The following is a 20389-nucleotide window of genomic DNA, read 5'->3' on the forward strand; positions in this document are numbered from 1 at the left end:
CGAGGAAGCATTTGTTTTGTGTATGAGAATTTCAGCAATGCTTTCTTATTAGGGAACAAAGAACAGAATGAAGGTACACTACAAGGCAGGTTTCACTTTAGTTGACAGTGTGTGGTTCTTGTTTTCGACAATAATTTTCAGTCACAGCATTTCCCGATCTTTATATGATATATGTATTTTGTTCTCAGATAAACTATTCCATTTTGAGTGGAAACGAGGATGAGGCGTTTGCCATTTTCAAAAATGCAGAAGATGAAAGCGAAGTCAGGAATGTTAAGAACCTGGACAGAGAACGTCAGAACATATACATCATGGTGGTTAGTATGGAAATTTAACTTCAGTATTAACTCAAGAGAAACATTATCAAACAATTTCTCTTCAAATTCCTGGATATATTATCTTAAAGGGACACCATTTTTGTTTTGTGTGTCACTACAATTTCTTCTTCTACTCCCCAAAGTGTGTTGAAACTACCTATTTTTAACTTATCAAAGCAGCATCTCTACTTATAAAACGCACTTTTATTGTTTACATTTGAATTCTAGTCCAGACCAGAATTCACTTGTCAACAATAACAATGCAGTCTACACATGTACAGGCTGAGTTGACAAGCTGAATACTGTGTATCTAAACATGCCTTGGTGAGTAGAACAAGAAACTGTGGTTGATATTAAAAACAAATATAGTGAAAAAGTCATGAAAAAGTACAGTGTCAAGTCCATTAATCAACTACCTTGGCAAGTATCTTACAAATTGTAAGGTGTTCAGATCAATCAGTTATTAATACCGGACTTTTTTCTTTTTCACTTTCACAGATTTCTGCATATGACAGCGGCACGCCATCACAGAGTAGCACCATGGTACTGACTGTGATTGTAGAAGATGTCAATGACAATGCTCCAGTGTTTAACATGTCCTACAGCTATGTTGCAACCATTGATGAGGTATGTATAATATATGTATACATGGAGTACACTATGTTTGTGTACCCAAGTCTGCCCATTGATGTATGTATGTCTACTGATGTAGATGTTTGTTTGCATCTTACAACTCATATGAACATGTATGGCAACTAATGATGAAGTATAGAAAACTTCCATATCGTGTCTGCTGTGTATATGTACACATTTTTACATCTAGCTATTTGTGTATGTGTGTTGTTTATTGCATTAGACGTGCTCAGCTGTTGTATTTTTATTCAGTTGTTCTTCTTCAGCTCGAGTCACTGTGAGTGTAAGCTGTATGAACATGTGAAAACACATCAGAAAATCACAGGCAGGATAAACTCAAGTGAAATATCATATCGCAGACTAGTCTATCGAACACAAATTCTGTTGATATTAGATATTCATAAATAACGGTGATAACACAACCATGTCGTGAAAACACCTTCACAATGGTGTTAGAATTACCAAAGGGAACTCCTTGAATTATTCACTCATCAATTAAATATTTCCTTTCTATAGAATGTAGGCGGTGGGACTCTGGTCACGACAGTACATGCCAATGATGCTGACAAACTTGGTTTGAATGGCTTGAAGTATTACATCACAGCTGGAAATACTGATGAAACATTCAGAATGGATAGAAATACAGGGGAGATCACAACAAGGCCAAGCCCACCTGACAGAGAGAGACAAGATTTTTATAATCTGACTGTCTTGGTGCAAGATGAAGAATACAATCAAATTCAGCAGGTATTAAAGTGTTATCTGACTATCATTATATTCTTAAGGGACAGTATTGAAAACAGATGTATGGAGCTGTTTCTGTGGCAGTTGTGGTTTATGTTTTATCATCAAGACAGCCCTTAGTTTGCCAGACAGCATTTTATCTCAGACTGTCCTACATACACTGACATGGCCTCAACAGTCTAACCAGATCAGCTCCATAGCAAACGTGTGTAGTGAAAACGGGCTGTCAAAATACATTGAATTTGAATTTATTTCCTGATATTGGCAAATGGCTCAAACACATTCGACAAGGTTCTCGATATATCGGAAGGGTTTCCTAAAGCGCTGTGATTGACAGGTGTTCTGTGTGACTTAATGTAAACATGACTGCTATAAAGTCCAGCACCAGCAGATGAAAGAATATTTTCTACAGATCTTTCCACAAAGAACTCACGGAGACAGTCTCAATTTTCTTTACAGACATACACCCAGGTGCTTGTGTACATCGCTGACAAGAACGACAACTCACCTGTCTTTGATCCGGCTAGCTACTCTGCATCTGTCCTTGAAGGGCCTGGTTCCAATGCCATCAGAGTTGTAGATGTCAACGCCACTGACCAAGATCTGGCAGAGAATGCTGAACTTGTGTTTGCCATCCACAGTGGTGATGTCAATGATATGTTCAGCATCAACCCTAACACGGTAAGTCCGCCCTTCAGAAAGACTTAAATTTGACAAAATTACTCAGGTAGATTACACCTATATAAGTACACTCAAACTTTTACAATATTTCTCTGGTCTATCACTGGTGTGGGATCATTTTGAAGTTCTTCTAGTAATTGATACTTTCACTATCTTATTTTTGTGAAAATTTAACATTTCCCCATAGAGTCAACATAAGCATGGCAGTCATGTTGAATATCAATGATTTGTGAATGTCAGGTAATTTGTTTTACTGGAACTGAAATTTGAACATTGACCCTTGATTTTCATTCTTGATTTGGAAAAGGAAGAGTTGAGAGTTTCCTGTTGGAAAGTTTTGAACAAAAGTTTAAATCTTTCAGTTTCTAGTTGTGTTTGACGCGAAGAGATATTTTTGTTGTAATGTTTAATGAAATGCTTTGAATTATTTTCATCAGAGTACTCTGTAAATGCACGGTCAAGAAGTGATTTTATGTCAAAGAAATGTTAACTATTTTCTCAATATGTAAATGAAATATATTGAACTCATCCATTGTATACCCATTAAATGAAATCATGACCATCCCTTCATACAATTTGATGATCTCTGTTTTGTTTTTCAGGGGGAAATTATGACTTCCCAAGAACTTGACAGAGAAGTGGCAGATGAGTATTTGCTAGTGATCACAGCAACGGATCAAGCATTGACTGAGAGTGAAAGACTTACAGGCACAACAACGGTAAGTAATTCACAGGAGAACACAGCTGTGTGGCTCTGTGTGTCTGTGCACATCCTAACCCTTTGAACCCTGCTCGGACATAAATGTCCGATAACGTCATAGAGTACCAGGGGGTCAGGGTGCAAAGGGTTAACTGCCATATATAAGTAGAATACATTTTGCAGAGAGCCTTATGCTCAGACTCTCTGGTTTTCACAAAGCTTTCCTGGTCAATACTGCTTGTGTGGATTTATTTGAAGTCTGTGGAGTAGATACAGTTCTCTTTTCTTGTTTTTGTGAAAATAGTTACTATGATTTTTGCCCACAGGGTTAATGTAGGGTATTGCAGCGATTTTATAAGACTTCAATGTAAGATTCTGAAACATTATCAATGATTTAGTATTTTAAACACATGCACATAAAAGGTTTAGCAATATACACGACCCATGGCCAACACGAATCCCTTGTCACACATTTGTCATTTCATTTATTCAAACTCACAGAAGATTCAATGTCAACCTATCTGAGTAAATCTATAAAAAATGTCTTGCAGGTGACAATTACTGTGGAAGATGTGAATGATGTGGCTCCCTACTTCCAGTCTTTATATTTTGGTCCCTATGACATCGCTGAGGACACGTCTGGTCCGTTTGTTGGTACATTCCTAGCAATGGATGAAGACAAAGGAGTGAATGGACAGATACAATATTCACTCCTTGGATCTGTTAATGGTACAAAATGACTTTATTATTTTCATAGAAGTTTCTAAATGATCTGGTAACTTCAATTGTGGAAGGGTTTCTAGACCCGTCAGTAAAACTAAATGTTAACTTTTTATTGAGAAGTGAAACAGAAATTTGTGGTTATGCAAATTGTATTCATGAATATAATTTATGAACATAAATTTAATGAAAATGATGTATTATCAATGGTGAATGTCATGTACTTTGGATTTTGTTCTGTGGAGGCAAGAAAATGGTGTGTTTTAGCTTGTATGGCTTATCTTGTTACTGTTTGCTGTGTTAGCGATAATGTGACACTAGGTTATCTTGTTGTGTAATCATACCTTATTAATTGTTCTGTTCTTCACAGATTATTTCAGCATATCGCCCTCTGATGGTGACCTCCGAGTGAAGAAAGGAGTTGAACTTGACCGAGAACAGACAGATGTTTACAATATCACTATAGTAGCAGAAGACAGGGGCACACCATCGTTATCAGGAACAGTAAGCAGTTTTATCATTCTTAATTACTTTGAACTTTATTTGTGCTCTTACTGATAAAATTTAACTTCAAAGTAAATTTAACTTCAATGCATTCCTCTTTATTTGTTGTAATCTTTACAGTGACTCTATATCTTTTAAACTGCAAAAGAATAGGAATTTCTGAAGCTTTTATTTTCTTATTAAATGTTATGTTGTTTGTGTGTCTTGTCTATTAATTATTTAAAAAATCACAATATTCCATCTTGATCGGAAAACATATACAACAAATAATAATAAACTGTCTCATTAGACAAAATGAAGTTGTTTTCGCTTCTGTTTTTAGCTCCATGCACAACAGTACGGGTATTATTCTAACATTGGTGTCGTGATCTTTAATTTGTTACAGACTATTGTGCAAGTCATGGTGTCAGATATCAACGACAATGATCCGGTGTTTATAGGGACACCATACATGGTAGAAATCAGTGAACACATTACCATGAATGCTTCCATCTTCACGGTGACTGCAACAGATAACGATATCGGTCCCAATTCACGTATTACATACAGTATCACCAATGGAAACACAGAACATGCATTTGCTGTTGAACCTACAGTGAGTACCATACATGTGAAATCTTAAAGCACCAGTAGTTGTCATTTTGGAATATTAACTATTTTTGTTTTTACTTTCAACTAGTTTCTTGTTCTACATCCCAAAGCAAGTTGAGATTCACAGTGTCGAACTTGTCAACTCAGTCTGTATATGCGTAAACTGTATTTTTACCGTTGAAATTTGAAATTAAGTGAGAACTAAAATTCAGGTGTAAACAATAATAGTGTGTTCTACACTTACAGACACTGTGTTTACAAGCTAACTAATAAGTGTTTCAACATGCTGTGGGGAGTAGAACAAAAACTTGCAGTTGACATAAAAAACAAAAGTAGTGAAAGAATTATTAAAAAGTACATCTATTGGCTCAGTCTTACAAACTGGCAGCTAATGAATAAAATACACTGATTGGCAGCTGTATAGATAGGCAGGCAGACAGACAGACAGACAGAGAGATAAACAAGCAGACAGACAGAAAGACATGCCAGCTGATCTATAGATAGCCAAACACGTACATGTACTGGTAATACCGTGTCTGTAAAAGCAAAAAAAATTGAAAAATCATTGAATACCAAAGGTATTTGTAAATAAAGACATATGTAGACACAATCTTTTTCAAACCCAAAGAAACAAACTTCAAGTCCTCTTAAGCAAAGTCTGCAGAGGAAAAGCCACAGACCCCAATGAAATGTTTGGATACATTTCTCACTGATGCCATCCCATTGCCAAAGTTTAGAATCTAAATTGGTTTTTAGTTGCATGACACTGAAATTTGCTACCTTGTCTTTTCAGACTGGCATTGTACGAGTGAAGAAACACACACTGGACAGAGAAATCACCGATCAGTACGTCTTGACGATAACTGCCAAGGACAATCCAGATAATCCAACCAATGCCAGAAGAGTAAGTTGATACTAGTCTTTTTCACTTGCCACAGTTATAGATTTCTTGTGTATAGAGACAAACGGTCACTCTCACAACCCATTACAAAACTTAGGATCACAAAAGAAATATAATTTACATAGTGAACATGAACTGTAGGTTTGTTAATAAGTATTTTGCTATTCAGAGAAGTACAATATTGACCAATGCTGAATGTTAAAGAACAGTAATATTGTTGGAAAATACTTTTATATTATATCAGCATACTAATTCCAGTGGTGTAACTTTTGGTGATTGCTTTTCACTGTTTTTATCTGGTATATAAATAACTCCCCACAGCGTGTTCTGATACCCAGTATTCAGCTTGTCAATTCCGCCTGTACATTTGTAGACCTACAGTGTTGTTGACAAGTGAATTCTGGTCTGGACTAGAATTCAAATGTAAACAATAACAGCACACTTTACACATTGTCACATATACACACTGTGTTCAGAAGCTGAATAATGGGGGTTTCAATTTGCTCTTGGGTGTAGAACAAGAATTTGCTGTTGACGTGCGGAAGAAAAATTGTGGGGAAAATCATCAAAAGTTACATCTTTTGACCCTTTAATAGTTCATGGCCATTACTTTTGTCATGGATTGTTTCACATGATTTTCTGTCACAGGATGGCACTGAGCTGATCGTGAATATCCTGGATGAGAATGACCAGCCGCCAGTGTTCAGCCAGACATCATATACCGGAAGTGTCATGGAAAACGCACCTGGAATACCAGTCACCATGGTAAATTACACAAATATTCCCATCCATATATCATTTATGTGCTGCATTCTGTCTCAGCCTTTGCAACATGCCATAAATTAGCTGTATTTATGGAATAAGCGGCTGATGATTTTGTTTGTATGAATTTTCTGCCCACCATTTCACCTTTTTGTTTCACCATTATTTTCCTCTTCAGAGTTCCACCTGAAAGAAATTTCATTATCTAGCCATCTCTGTGCAGCTAATTGCTTTCATTATAAAGCTTGCAATACTTCTATTTAGATTTTTTTAATGAAAATGGATGAAAGAGTTATGCAAAATTTACAATATCAAATTCAATTCTTGTATTATTGTTCTACCTTGTCAAAGGACACACCAATCCTAGCAGAAGATGCTGATATTGGATCTAATGCAGTTGTGCAATACAGTATCACCGGTGATGGGTCAGGATATTTCACTATTGATGAAGGCACTGGTAAGCATCTGATGAAAAAAAGAAATTCCAAAGAGTTTGTTTTTGAAGTCAGGAAATTACTCAGAATAATTCTCATTGGATTGCAAACATACCTGGAATGTTGAAGTTGAATAAATGTATTTCCTTGGGTATTATTTTAAGGTGGTAGGGGCCTCGAATTGAAAGACTTAAACTTGGTTTTGCTCAAATTTCTTCAATGACAGTTCCAACCCTTACAAATCAAGAATGAAAATCAGTGGTCACCATGCAAAGTTTGGTACTAGAGAACAACGATAACCTGATATTTGAAATTCAAAATTGCTATGTTACTCTATGAAAAAAAAGTTTTAATTTTTCACAAACTAAGGTGATCAAAACTTTATTTAGCCCAGAAACTTATGAGCCTCCTGACGCGGTAGGCCGGAAAAGAATTGTAAAAATTTGAGATTCTGCATATCTTTCAGTGATTGATTCCTAGTTTCAACTCTTACTAAGCAACAAATTTTTGCTCAATTATATTTTTCATGTGGCACACTACCAATTTGTAATGACCAAATATGCCTATTGTCATTGTGTCAATTTTCTTTAGGTGTTTTGACAGTCAAGTCAGAAAGCCAGCTTGACAGAGAGACTGAAAGTAGTTACACATTTACAGTTCAGGCTTTTGATGTTGGAGGATTGAACAGTGCAGCTGAAGTTGTCGTGGAAATTCTTGATGAGAATGATAACATTCCAATCTTTGTTCCTGCCAGCAGTACAAGTCATGTACCAGAAAACGCCCAAGAAGGTGAGGATCTATCACATTTGCCAAAAGTACCACTGTTCCCAACATACTAGAAATTACCCTGTATGTAAAAAATTTCAGTCATTTCATCCATAATCTGAAATGGACCATTTTCTGCAATTATGTTTTTATTTTCAGTAATATTACTGTATGTGAGGATCAGCTATTCCTAGATCCTGTCATTATACGTACACAAATTACACATTGTCAAGTGTTTCCATCCACTTAATTTGAACACAGTACAGACCCTATACATTCGTTTGAGAGTAAAGCACACCTGAGGACAACCGTGATTAAATTTGTTATGAACTTTCTGATAGGTGTTGAAGTGGCTCAAGTATCAGCCAGTGATGAGGATTCAGGTCTGAATCAACAAGTTACCTATAGGATAGAAAGTGGTGGACAGGACAGATTCACCATCAATGCCAATACTGGGCTGATTAAGGTAATGTCCTTACACTGGAAAAAATTTGTTAATTTTATTAGCCAACTTATCACTACATTGTGCCAGGTGGTCAGTGCAGTGTGTGCAGTTAGTCATTAATTTTTGTCAAACAACAAGTCTTTGCTCAAAGCTGTAGAAATCATTTAAATCCTCTGTGAAGACTAACTTGTCAAATCAATATTTGTGAACGATCATTCCTGACTAATGAGTGATAAGAATATGAAACAAAGTAAATCAACAATTGCCCTTTCTACCCATTTCCCAGTCAGAAGGTCCATCTTTTCAATTGAAAACAATGGGGGTGTACCAAAAGGCATCAATAAAGGGGAAAAATCAACATTTGCACACATGTACCGCAGAGAAGGATTAAGAATCATTATGATTTAAGGTCGAATCATTTACTTATTTGACATATAAAGCATGTATTATGTAATAAGTATCTTTTTGACATGACAGTTTGACCCTTGACCTGGAAATTTTGTTTTGTTTTCTGTCAGATTGCACCTGGACAGACTTTGGACAGAGAAGAACAGGACAAATACATGCTTGTTGTCATAGCAACTGACAGAGGTGACCCTGCCCAATCTGGTACTGGGATTGTTGAAGTCATGGTCGATGATATCAATGACACACCGCCATTCTTTGCAACTGTTACCCGCAGTATAGATCTTCCGGAAGATGCTCCGGTGGGATTGCCCGTTTTCATGGCATTAGCCATAGATCCGGATGTGGACAGCCTTCTACAGTTTTCCATTATATCAGTCTCTGCGTTTGATGAGGAGGATGTTGAAATTCAGGATCCAGATGTATTTGATGGATGGTTTGAAATTGATCAATATACCGGTGACGTCAGCGTTGAGGGTGTGCTGGACAGAGAATCTGTCTCCACTCTCGTCCTGACAATTTCAGCGACAGATTTGAATTCACTCTATCCAGACAGAAGCACCAGTCAGCCAAATCGTAAGTATCTGATGTGATCTCAGCTCTCACAATTATTCCAATATTTACATGTACTGTGACAAGCTCTACCATGAATGGAAACTAATTAATAAGAAAGCTTGTACCACATGGCATTTATGCCTTTAACACTGTTACTGTCAGTGTCCTTTTGATGTCATATTACTGTGAAAATGTTCTTAGACTAATTTTGTCAGGTTAATTGTAATGTGCTTCCTCAAACTCAGGGATCCACTGCAATTCATTTATCTCATAAGATCTGAAGTACAGGCAGATAGGACTAGCTTGGCGCCACCAGTGTTGATTTTCACTGCACCATTTGTTTTGAATCTTGAAAAATTTTTTGTTTACATTTCATGATTCAGACTTCCACACCACACACATGTTGTATTCTGTTGACCAATGTCCACTGTTGACAAAAGAGTAAATCTGTCTGTAAGAAAACAGGCAGTTGTCTGGAGTAATTATGGGACACTGGCACACAAATGACTTATTCCAAAATGACTTGCAGTAGAATGTGCCTCGGCGACAGACATACTGATTCTCAAACTTTTACAATATTCATTTTGTCTACCACTTTTCCTCTTCAGTGGTACTGTAACACAGGGATGGTGGCCATTTTCAATTTTAAGTGTCTGTAAATAATGGATAAATTGCTTCTCTAGTACCGAATTTTGCTCAGTGAACTTTGATCTGTATCTCGATTTGTATTTTGAAAGAGAGAATTGTGGAAAGTTTCCGTACAGAAATAGAAAACACTAATTTGACATAATCATTCTCATCTAAACTTCTTACCCCTTACATTTCAGTGGTCCTTACGATTCGCCTCACTGACGTCAATGACAATGACCCAGTCTTCATGCCGGAAGGTGTCACATTCATTCATGAGAAGATAGTAGAGCAAACGCCACGCGGTACGGTTGTTACCACGGTGCAGGCTTTGGACGCTGACAAAGGTGTGAACAGCAGACTGAGGTATCAAATCATCAACAACTCCACGGACATGTTGGTGATTCCAGATACATCATCAGGTAAGTCAGGTCTTTCTAACAACGTTTAAAACTTTTCCTCAATGGTACGCATGCAGTGGAATATAGGTAGCAGCTGGGATCTTAGAGCTGTATGCAAATGATGTGATCGTTCTCTCATTCATATGCAAAAATAAATATTTGTTTGCAAATGTTACTTTCATTTTTCGAAATTACACATGCAAGAACGACAAAAACACCAGTAAAAAAGAGTCTTTCAATGTTATGATGAACACTGAAAAAAGACTTCAAAGACTTCGTCATGCCTTGCAGGCAACACTGAAAAAAGTTATCTGAATTTCAAAAAAATGTTGGATATTGCACATGTGCAGCTATATTCAATGATAAACCAGCAACCTCAAACAGCCCTCTCGATAGAATATTTTTGCTCCATAAAATTCAGCTTCCTTTATTGTCTATGAAACATCTTCAGTTCACAAATCTTGTATACCGCATGTTTCCATGTTTTGTTTGCAAAATTCATTCTTGAACTATAGTTCTTAAAATTTAAGAAAAAACTACAACAGCAGCATGCAGATTAAAGAAATCAGTCTGATATTATTTAACATTCACTTCTATTAATTGGTACAGGTCTAATAATAGTTAATGGTGACATAGACAGAAAAGATCACAGCTGGTTGAATTTTACCGTTCGAGCATCAGACATGGGTGAGCCTCCAAGATCCAGTGATATACCTGTATACATTGAAATTGTTGAAGTCAATGACAATAACCCCGAGTTCGAAAAGTCATTGTATGAGGCAGCCATCTTGGAAAATGCAACCATTGGTGACATGGTCACTGTTGTCACAGCAACTGACCCAGACACTGGAAGCTTTGGTGAAATCAGATATAGTGTTGTAGGAGGTGGGGGAAAATTCACCATTAATAGTTTCAATGTAAGTACCAGTATAAAATGAATAAATGAATATATATATATATATATATATAATATATATATATATATATATATATATATATATATATATATAATATATATTATGTGTGTGTGTGTGTGTGTATATATACATATGCACACACACACACATACACACAAACACACAAACACTCGTTCTTATATATATACTTCACGAAAAACATGTATGTATATGTATCTACTGGTCTGAGAAAAGTAGGCAGCTATGCAAGGGGGGGATCTAATCTTTATTACTTTTTGCCTTGGGCTATTTACCCGTTGCATTATGGGAAAACAAAACTGTGAGGTTGTCACAAGTAATGGACAATGGTAGTTTAGTTGAAATTTTATGTGTGCACAACTTGTGTCCAATGAAGGTGTTTCACTTTTGGATGTTGAAGTGAGGACCAATCTTTAGATATGCTTAGGCTATACAATGTGCAGAGTTCAAAAGATATTGTTTATTTAGCTGTTTATGGCCATATTTTGATAATATGTTGATTGCCTTCAAAGTTTGAACTTTAACAGCTGTCACTTCTGGTATTAAATATGTAAACAAAAAATGATTTATTCTATTGATAAGTCAATAATGAGTGTACATTACTACAGAGAGGGCTGACATCTGTTCTGTGTTTTGAATTGACAGAGATACATTGATCACCATGATATTATTGATACACTTAACATATGTCTCGGGCTGTTCAAATGTTATGCCTTTGTTTAGTTTTTCCTCTGAAGCTCTGCACCTTTTAATCTGAAATCTTACATGAACATTGAAAGTCTTACGGTCAAAAGGTCATGTTGTGCATTTGTTTGACCCATATACACCCGTATATACAGCTCTTGTTAGTTGGAACGAATAGAATTTTACAGTAAATGAGGAGAAGGTCCAAAATTTGAAACTTTTTTAGAGTCAAATTTACATTCTGTCCCAAATAACTCCAAAGATTCAAGATATGTTACATTTTTGAAAAGGTTGTACGGTATTTGTGGAACGGAGACTGTTTTGTAATTTGGACTGAACGCATAGAATGCTGTTTTGACAGCTAATATGGAATCAAAGTCATCTCTCTGAGTAGACAAGCCAAAATTGGATGAGATGCTATCAAATATACAAAATTAATGCAAGACGCTACAGGTTTAACAAGTCATATACTGAAATGATTATTTAAATTGACAGGAAGTTTATTATTTCAAAATTCTCAGCATTGTTGATAAATCTCATTTGAACTTTTTTGACATATTTCAGGGCACCGTACGCTTGGCCAGTGCTCTTGACAGAGAAGTTAAAACAGAGTACACACTGACTGTCACGGCCAAAGACAATCCAGCCGGCATACTGAGCAACAGAAGAGAGAACTCTGTACTAGTAAGATCTCAGCTGATATCGTGAAGATGTTCATCCATGCCTTTAGGCAGATTAGTATTTTTTTGCAAACTGTTGCCATGATAGTGTTGAGACACGTCTCATGCAAAGTAATTTTTTTCCCAAATGTAAAACTGGATGATTTGCAACATTTCTGATTTTAGCATGTTGTGTGCTTGTTGGTAAATTTTGTAAGAGGAAATGTCAAACTGTTAAAGGGGCCTAGCTGATGGTGTATAACTTTTTGATATTCAGTGAATCTGTTTGTGATTTTATACTGATGTAAAACATTAAAAGGTAGTTGATCATTGTTATTATTTTAAGTTTGCTTGTTGTGAAAGTAATTTAAATGCACCAGGGTTACCAGTGAAAAAAAAAATCGTTTACTTTGTTGGCTTTCATACTGCTCCAATCACTTTTTTATTGTGAAGAAAAAACTGAGACCCAACATGTTTTGAAAATTGCACAGTAGGACAATGTTTTTTAGTGTTTTAGGATATCATGAAAAACTCTGTAAAGATAGATTATGAAATGATATAATGTTTATCATACAAGATAGGAGTGTCCAACAGTACCGGCACACTGATGTTTGTAGTTTGCAAGAACAGTTGTTAGCTGATAAGCAGTCATTTTTCATAGTGTCATTTTCTTTTTCCGTTCTCTCTGTTAATGTGGTTTTACAGAGATAAGACATGAGTATTTTTGTTGACCATATGTTTCAAGTTTCTGAACAGTACAAGTGACCTCGCAAACCTAAAAAATATTGACACAGATAATGCTAAAAGACAGTGACCGTGTTCCCTTAATTATGACAATGGTTGTGTCCCTTTAATGGGAATGACTGCATGTATATATACCCCCACCCACCACATGGCAGTGAGTGTGCTTCCTGAACAGCAGTGACTTTGCTCCCCTAACCGTTTCACCCCATTTCCCTGTGTAGAGATCCAACTTTACCATAGAAAACAATGGGATGGGGTCAAACCATGATGGCAACAGGGGTGATGTAATGACAGTGACTGTGCCTCCTTTGTGGCAATGAATCTGTCTGTGTAATGACATTGACTGTGTATTCTTTATGGGCATATACTGTGTCTTCATTTTCAGGTGGTAGTGACGGTTCTTGATGTCAATGACAACACCCCAGTGCCAACGGCATCTGCGTACAACTTTGAAATCCAAGAAAACAGGGCTCCATTGACTCTTGTTGGCATGGTAACCGCTTCTGATGCTGACTCTGGAGACAACGGTGCACTTGTTTATACTGTGTTAGAGAGAAATGACGGTGAGTGGTCTACAATGCTATGTACTTGCAATGATTTGATCACTTACAGACGATTTCATGTGACTTTGCTGTTACAGTGTATGCACATTGTGTGCATGGAACACATGATGTATTTATCCAACACAAACAGCAAAAACTCTCATTGAATTAAGAGATGCTGTCTCAATCAAGTAATCAGGCCTACAGCAGTAGTACACTTTAGATTAAAGCTGCAAATTCTGGGTTAATAAAGTGTCAAGAAGATGATTGCCATATATACCACTGTACATTCCATTTGTCTGAAGGGACGGCATCTCTTATATGACACTTTCTATAGTTTCTGTTAGATACAACATGATGGGTTCCATGCACACAATGTATACCAGACATCATATTTGCAAGGATGAAATCTGCTGTATCAGTGTCTTCTTTGCTTTCCAATCCAAATTTATCTAAGCAGTAAATATCTGACGTAAAAATAAACTGAGCTGGTAGGTCCTGACAGATGACAGGTCCAAGACTAGACGATTTGCAGCATTTTTGATTATGTAAAAATAAACTGAGATAGGTAGGTCCTGACAGACCTGTTCATTTGCTCATTCCCAGTTTCAACACCTGTCAACGTACATGGATTGACAAACTTACTTGTATGTCTTCTAGTTTTCATGGTATTTGGTGACATTGCACTACTACCATAACAGTATGTGTACATGTATACTTCAGCCTGTATAACCCTTGAAGATATTTATTTCCATCCAGGGATACTGTCAATTGATTGACTCAAATGTTTGTAATTTTCCAGATAACCTGTTATACATTGATTCGTCGACTGGTGAGATCTTTGCAATAGAACCTCTGGACAGAGAAACTATCGTCAATGATGGCGTTATTACAATGAAAGTTCAGGTAAGCCTTATACACCTACCCTTGAAATATCTTAATCATTTATCTTGCCAAAGCTAGTATTATCATAATGTACTGACATTTAAGTTTCACATTTGCTGTGTTGTTGAAATGTCATGTAACGCACAAAATGCACATTCTATTGTCTATTTATTCTCAGTATGACAATAATTGATTGTTAAAATATGCAAAGGTTAAGAATCTGATGTGTATACATCAATGTTGCATATTGATATACTTTGGATCATGCACTGTATGCTGGATGAATAGAGCTTTGTTATAAAAAACATAGTTAATTGTACTGTACATATTTATAGGTGAAGTGGAAAAGGAATGGTGTAGTTAGATGGATGGCTTATGATAATGGGAAAGTAAAATTCACTACATCTTCATTGCTGATTGTTTTGTTTACTTCCTCAGAACCAATAGGACAACAAGAGCAGTGAATGCTATGAGTTCAGATTTTAAGTTTACTTGATGAAGATCTGTGTGTTTTTGTCAGTCATGAAATATTTGTAACTACTCAGACTTAATTTTGTGATAACATTTTGTTAGATTTCAGACCAAGGTATGCCTCCAAGAGTGTAAATGTCAGTGTTGAAATCACAGTGTTGGATGTGAACGACAACAACCCTTATTTTGAACATCCACTTTACAATGTGACCCTGAGTGAAAGTGACTTTGGAGGCACAGTGGTAAGTACGACAGTGTGGATTGACAGAATTCAACTCACCTTCTTGCTATTCCCTTTTCCTATCAGAAATGTTTTAGTTACTAGATGTGCTGCATGTGTAGATACTGCTGCTAGAAAATTTGGATAAATTTTGTCAGTGTTACATGGATTGCTGGTGTTGTGGTTTGTAGTCCAAGCCAATGATGTCTCTCATAGTGTTCATCGTCACATTTGTAATTATGTATGAAGTTGTATTTTTGTCAGTTTTGCATAATTTTCAAAGATAAACTCTAAATATTTTAGTTTCAACGTGTGCTTTGTTTTTCAAGCTCTCTCAGGCAGAATGAATGAAGCTGAATTTACAGATTATACCATCCATCCCTCAGCTTGTCTTTGTGCATGCCAATCTGTCTTTCTACGGTATTTACCGGTACTCGCTTCAGGCACACTCCCATCATCAGTATGCTAATTTTATACCATATTCACTCTTTCTACAACAGGTGTTTAGATTCAGTGCAGTTGACATTGACCAGAATCAAGTCCTTTCCTACTCACTGCTTGATGAACATCTCTACGATGAGTTTTATCTCTCAGGTTTGTGGACTGCTCAATTCAGTTATTGATGTATTTAATCTTTGAGACCTAAATTTCAGTTATTATAATTTTATCAATTTCATTTGTACCACAAATGTTAATGTGTATTTCAAGTAGGCTAAGAAAACTGTAATATTGTATCTATATGTAATTTCAACCACTATACTTCCTCCCATGGGGTCAAAGTTTATAACTAATATAGTCAGTTCAATGTACTGTATACCTGATATATAATGAATACGATTCTTTAGAAAAATTAAGCATTTGATGAGAACAAAACTATTGATAATGGCACAATATAAGTTGATTTGCATCTCATCAATACACTTTGCATAAATGAATACAATTATGTAGGAAATGAAGCATTAGATGAGAACAAAACTATTAGTATTGATAATGGCACAATATAAGTCGATTTGCATCTCATTAATACACTTTGCATAAATGAATACAATTATGTAGGAAATGAAGCATTAGATGAGAACAAAACTATTAGTATTGATAATGGCACAATATAAGTTGATTTGCATCTCATCAATACACCTTGCATAAATGAATACAATTATGTAGGAAATGAAGCATTAGATGAGAACAAAACTATTAGTATTGATAATGGCACAATATAAGTTGATTTGCATCTCATCAATACACTTTGCATAAATGAATACAATTATGTAGGAAATGAAGCATTAGATGAGAACAAAACTATTAGTATTGATAATGGCACAATATAAGTCGATTTGCATCTCATTAATACACTTTGCATAAATGAATGAATATAATTATTTAGAAAATTAAACATTAGATGAGAACAAAACTGTTGATAATGGCACAATATAAGTTGATTTGCATCTCATTAATACACTTAACATAAAATGAATACAATAATTTAGGAAATTGAGCATTAGATAAGAAAAGAAGTAATTGATTTTGCATGCCTGTCTTTCATTGTCCATCAATACTGCCAATACTGATGGTTAGCTTTGAAACATCAAAAGTACAAATACCATGGCTTCTTGTTTGGAACTGAAATTTGAAATATTTTCAGAGATATCATGACCATAAGCAGGAAAAGCAACATCAATAAAATTCATCATTGTGGGAGAAGGATTAATTTATGCTGTGACAAAAAACTTTCTCTGGGTACATCTTCAGTTTGTGCTATTTCGGTGAATTGCTTAGCATACCTGTATTCCCATATGCATTTGTACACGTTGGTTTTATATGCACCAACATTTCATGACCTCTTGGATATACTGAGTCCGCAGAACACCATTAATTCTTTCTGTGGTATAGTTGCATCAATTCCCAGAATTAATATCCCATAATGCATGTGCAATCTACAGCTCAGACTGGAACCCTAACCACAGTCAAATCATTGGACTATGAAAGCAGACCAGAATACCTACTGACCATTGAAGCAAAGGACCAAGATGGAAGACGTGGTCAAACCCAGCTACATATCACAATATCAGACACCAATGACCAAGCACCTATATTTGAAGTCAAATTCTACCAGACCAGTATCAGGGAAAATGTTCCCCCAGGTGGGTGAAGAATGCAGTTACTAAGTGAATGGTACACAGTGTACTACCACAGTGCTTACACACTCAGTCAAGTTCTCTGATTTCACTCCTTTCTGAGCAAGTCCATGGAAAAAGTGTAATATGTACAACTTAAAGGTGTCCAAACTGTCCAATACCGTGCGAATGTCACACAGAAATTTCCACTTAGCAGCAACAAATACTCCGAGCATTAAACAGTTTGGAAAACTGCTGGAAAATTCTTCAAAAGTCTGGACACTTCTTGACTACCAACTATTTTACCAGTCCTTGTGTTTAAAACTATAAACCGGTAGTGAAAATTGACAATGGGAGTGACGGAGTGATGTGGTGTTTTTTTCCACAGGTACAAGTGTTGGACAAGTGATTGCCACGGATGCTGACTCAATCCGAGAACACAGTGTCATTCTCTATTACATCATCGGTGGCAACCATGACGATGTCTTCCGGGTGGATGAACAGAGTGGGGAAGTGAAAACAAACAAGGCCCTTGACAGAGAAGATCGAGCTGAATATGAACTTGACATTGAAGCCAGAAATCTGCCAATATCCAGAAGTATCAATAGCAATAAAACTCTGAATGATTTTGCCACAGTGAGTTGAAATTTTTGAGATCTCCAGTTTTGATCTGTTTTGCCTTTCTTAAAGTGAAATGTGATTACAGAAGGCTTTGATAGACTTTAACCCTTTGAGTGCTAAAGTCAAACTTTGTCGCCTTTTTGAGTATAACATAGTCAACAACTTTTTTCAGATCTAGACAATTTTGTTCAGATTTTCCCCAAAATTTTAATCAAAAATCATAGTAATTGGAAAGTTATGTAAATTTGCTCCAATATTAAATTACAGAAAAGTTCATAAAAATTGGTAAAATGTTATGCTGAAATTTTGATTGGAAAAATTACAGCACTAACAGGGTTAACTTTAATGATAAAATTGAAGTATTTTGAGTACCTTCAAATTGTTATTTTAACTGCTTTGGTGAATTGACTCCAAACATTTTTGAGATAAATTATTGCTACAGTGAGGTTACAGAGAATATGTTACTTACATGAAAACCCTGTACCATTTACATACTTGAACATGTTTTTGAACAATATTTGAAAAATGGATCTGTATGCCCAATAATATAACTTTGGCATCTAACTTTTCCAGTCTATTATGTATTTCAGTGTGGTCGCAGTATCTACATGTGTCTGCCTGTATTTTTATGATGAAGCTGAATCTTGCTTTGTCTTTCAGATGATTGTGTCTGTGGAGGACGTCAATGATGTGGCACCGATATTCACCAAACCAAACTACACCAGGAGAGTCTTGGAGAATGAACAAACAGGGACAATAATAATTGAGGTGACTGCAGTTGACCTAGATGAAGGCAGCAATGGCAAAGTGTTCTATGAGATCATCGGTGGTAATAATAATGGTAAGTCTTTGTGATGTCATCAAGGTGTGTGGTTGGTGTCTTTTTGATGTCATCAGAGTTTGTTAGTGTCTTTGTGAGGTCATCTAGGTATGTGGCAAAGGTCTTTTTGATGTCATGAGGGTATGTGGTGAATGTCTTTGGTGTTCAGTAATAATCTTTACGGCCATGATACGGCTTTTGCGGCCCGAGGTCGTAGGCGGAAGGGCCCGAGCGTGCGAGGGCCCGTACGTCGTACGACCAAGGGCCGCAAAAGCCGTATCAGGGCCGTAAAGGTTTTATCATATACCTTATGGAATGATAAATATGTAGTTTACATAATATTCAACATTGTTTAGGAGATAAAAATGCATGCGATATCAAAAATTCATCGCAATTTGTGTCAGTTTTTCATAAATACGATGGCCGCTTCCCGTCGCGGATTGACATACATAATGACGTCATTTGTTTACCTGCAGAATTCCAGAACGCGCAAAGCAATATGCGTACTATTACGTGACCAACAGAGATCAAGGCTGAAATCGAGGTGTAAGAAGGATAAAAGCATGATGTCAGTTTCTTGAAATTTATACATTTATACTGAACAGTATACACAGGATTTCACTAGAATTTAGAAATAAAAGCCGATGTCACCGGCGCGGCTCCACTGTCGCCACGCGCAACTACGATCTGAGCGAGCAGACGTTTTCCAAATCTCGCGCTGGCTTTGTGTACGAATGGAACGTTTGCGGATAGCAACGCGCGTAGTAACCGGAATCGAGGTAGTTCAGAAATGCACGCAATTGCCCATATTTGGGCACCGGGCCGGGGCGTGATACGTAAAAAAAATGCACGGATCTGAGGGCGCTTTCTCCCCATAGCTTTACATAGGCACGTGAATGTGGGTATATGATAAGTATCTTTGTGATGTCATCTTGACCTGTCAGTGGATGTCCATGGGATCTCATCAGGGTAGAATATTGAAAGTAAGGTACATGTATTTGTAATCATGTTATAAGACATACAATTATTGATTCTGGTTTGTCCATTTATTCCCACTACAGATCAATTTAACATTGACAGAGAGTCTGGAGCCCTAACCCTTGCAAAGTTATTCCAGCGGAATGTACAGATAGGATTCCGGTATGATCTGCTGATCAGAGCATCAGATTATGGCACTCCACCCTTATCAAGTAATACTAGTGTTCTCTTACAAATTGTAGACGTCAATGATAGAAAACCAGTCTTCATAAATCCACGAAGCAATCAGACTCTCAGTATACCAGAGGTAAGTCGAGGCAACTTGAATACTGTCATGTCATTAGTTCTTTCAACGTTTTTGACTTTTATTTCATATTCTAAAATGCGCTATAATTTAAAGGCCTGTAGCTGTAACTCTTGATGATTTTTTTTCACTATTTTTGCTTTTTATGTCAATTGCAAGTTCTTGTTCTGTTCACCACAGAAATGTTGAAATCCATTATTTACCTTGACAACAGCATCTCTACATCT

General features: G+C 36.4%; 1 protein-coding gene across 1 annotated transcript in view; it reads left to right on the forward strand.

Moving 5' to 3' along the window:
* Positions 1–20389, forward strand: part of LOC139123231 (cadherin-23-like) — a 57715-nt gene that overhangs the window by 26360 nt on the left and 10966 nt on the right. The window contains 26 exon segments of the mRNA XM_070689354.1: positions 189–317; positions 816–944; positions 1467–1697; positions 2154–2375; positions 2978–3094; positions 3627–3804; positions 4166–4299; positions 4685–4894; positions 5684–5794; positions 6440–6556; positions 6905–7010; positions 7579–7776; positions 8094–8218; positions 8716–9178; positions 9985–10206; positions 10795–11102; positions 12369–12488; positions 13593–13770; positions 14552–14655; positions 15208–15234; positions 15237–15347; positions 15826–15919; positions 17266–17466; positions 17828–18075; positions 18721–18901; positions 19942–20165. Of these exon segments, the coding sequence (XP_070545455.1) occupies positions 189–317; positions 816–944; positions 1467–1697; positions 2154–2375; positions 2978–3094; positions 3627–3804; positions 4166–4299; positions 4685–4894; positions 5684–5794; positions 6440–6556; positions 6905–7010; positions 7579–7776; positions 8094–8218; positions 8716–9178; positions 9985–10206; positions 10795–11102; positions 12369–12488; positions 13593–13770; positions 14552–14655; positions 15208–15234; positions 15237–15347; positions 15826–15919; positions 17266–17466; positions 17828–18075; positions 18721–18901; positions 19942–20165 (4488 nt within the window).

This window comes from Ptychodera flava, chromosome 22 (genome assembly GCF_041260155.1).
Source record: "Ptychodera flava strain L36383 chromosome 22, AS_Pfla_20210202, whole genome shotgun sequence".
NCBI classification, from domain to species: domain Eukaryota; kingdom Metazoa; phylum Hemichordata; class Enteropneusta; family Ptychoderidae; genus Ptychodera; species Ptychodera flava.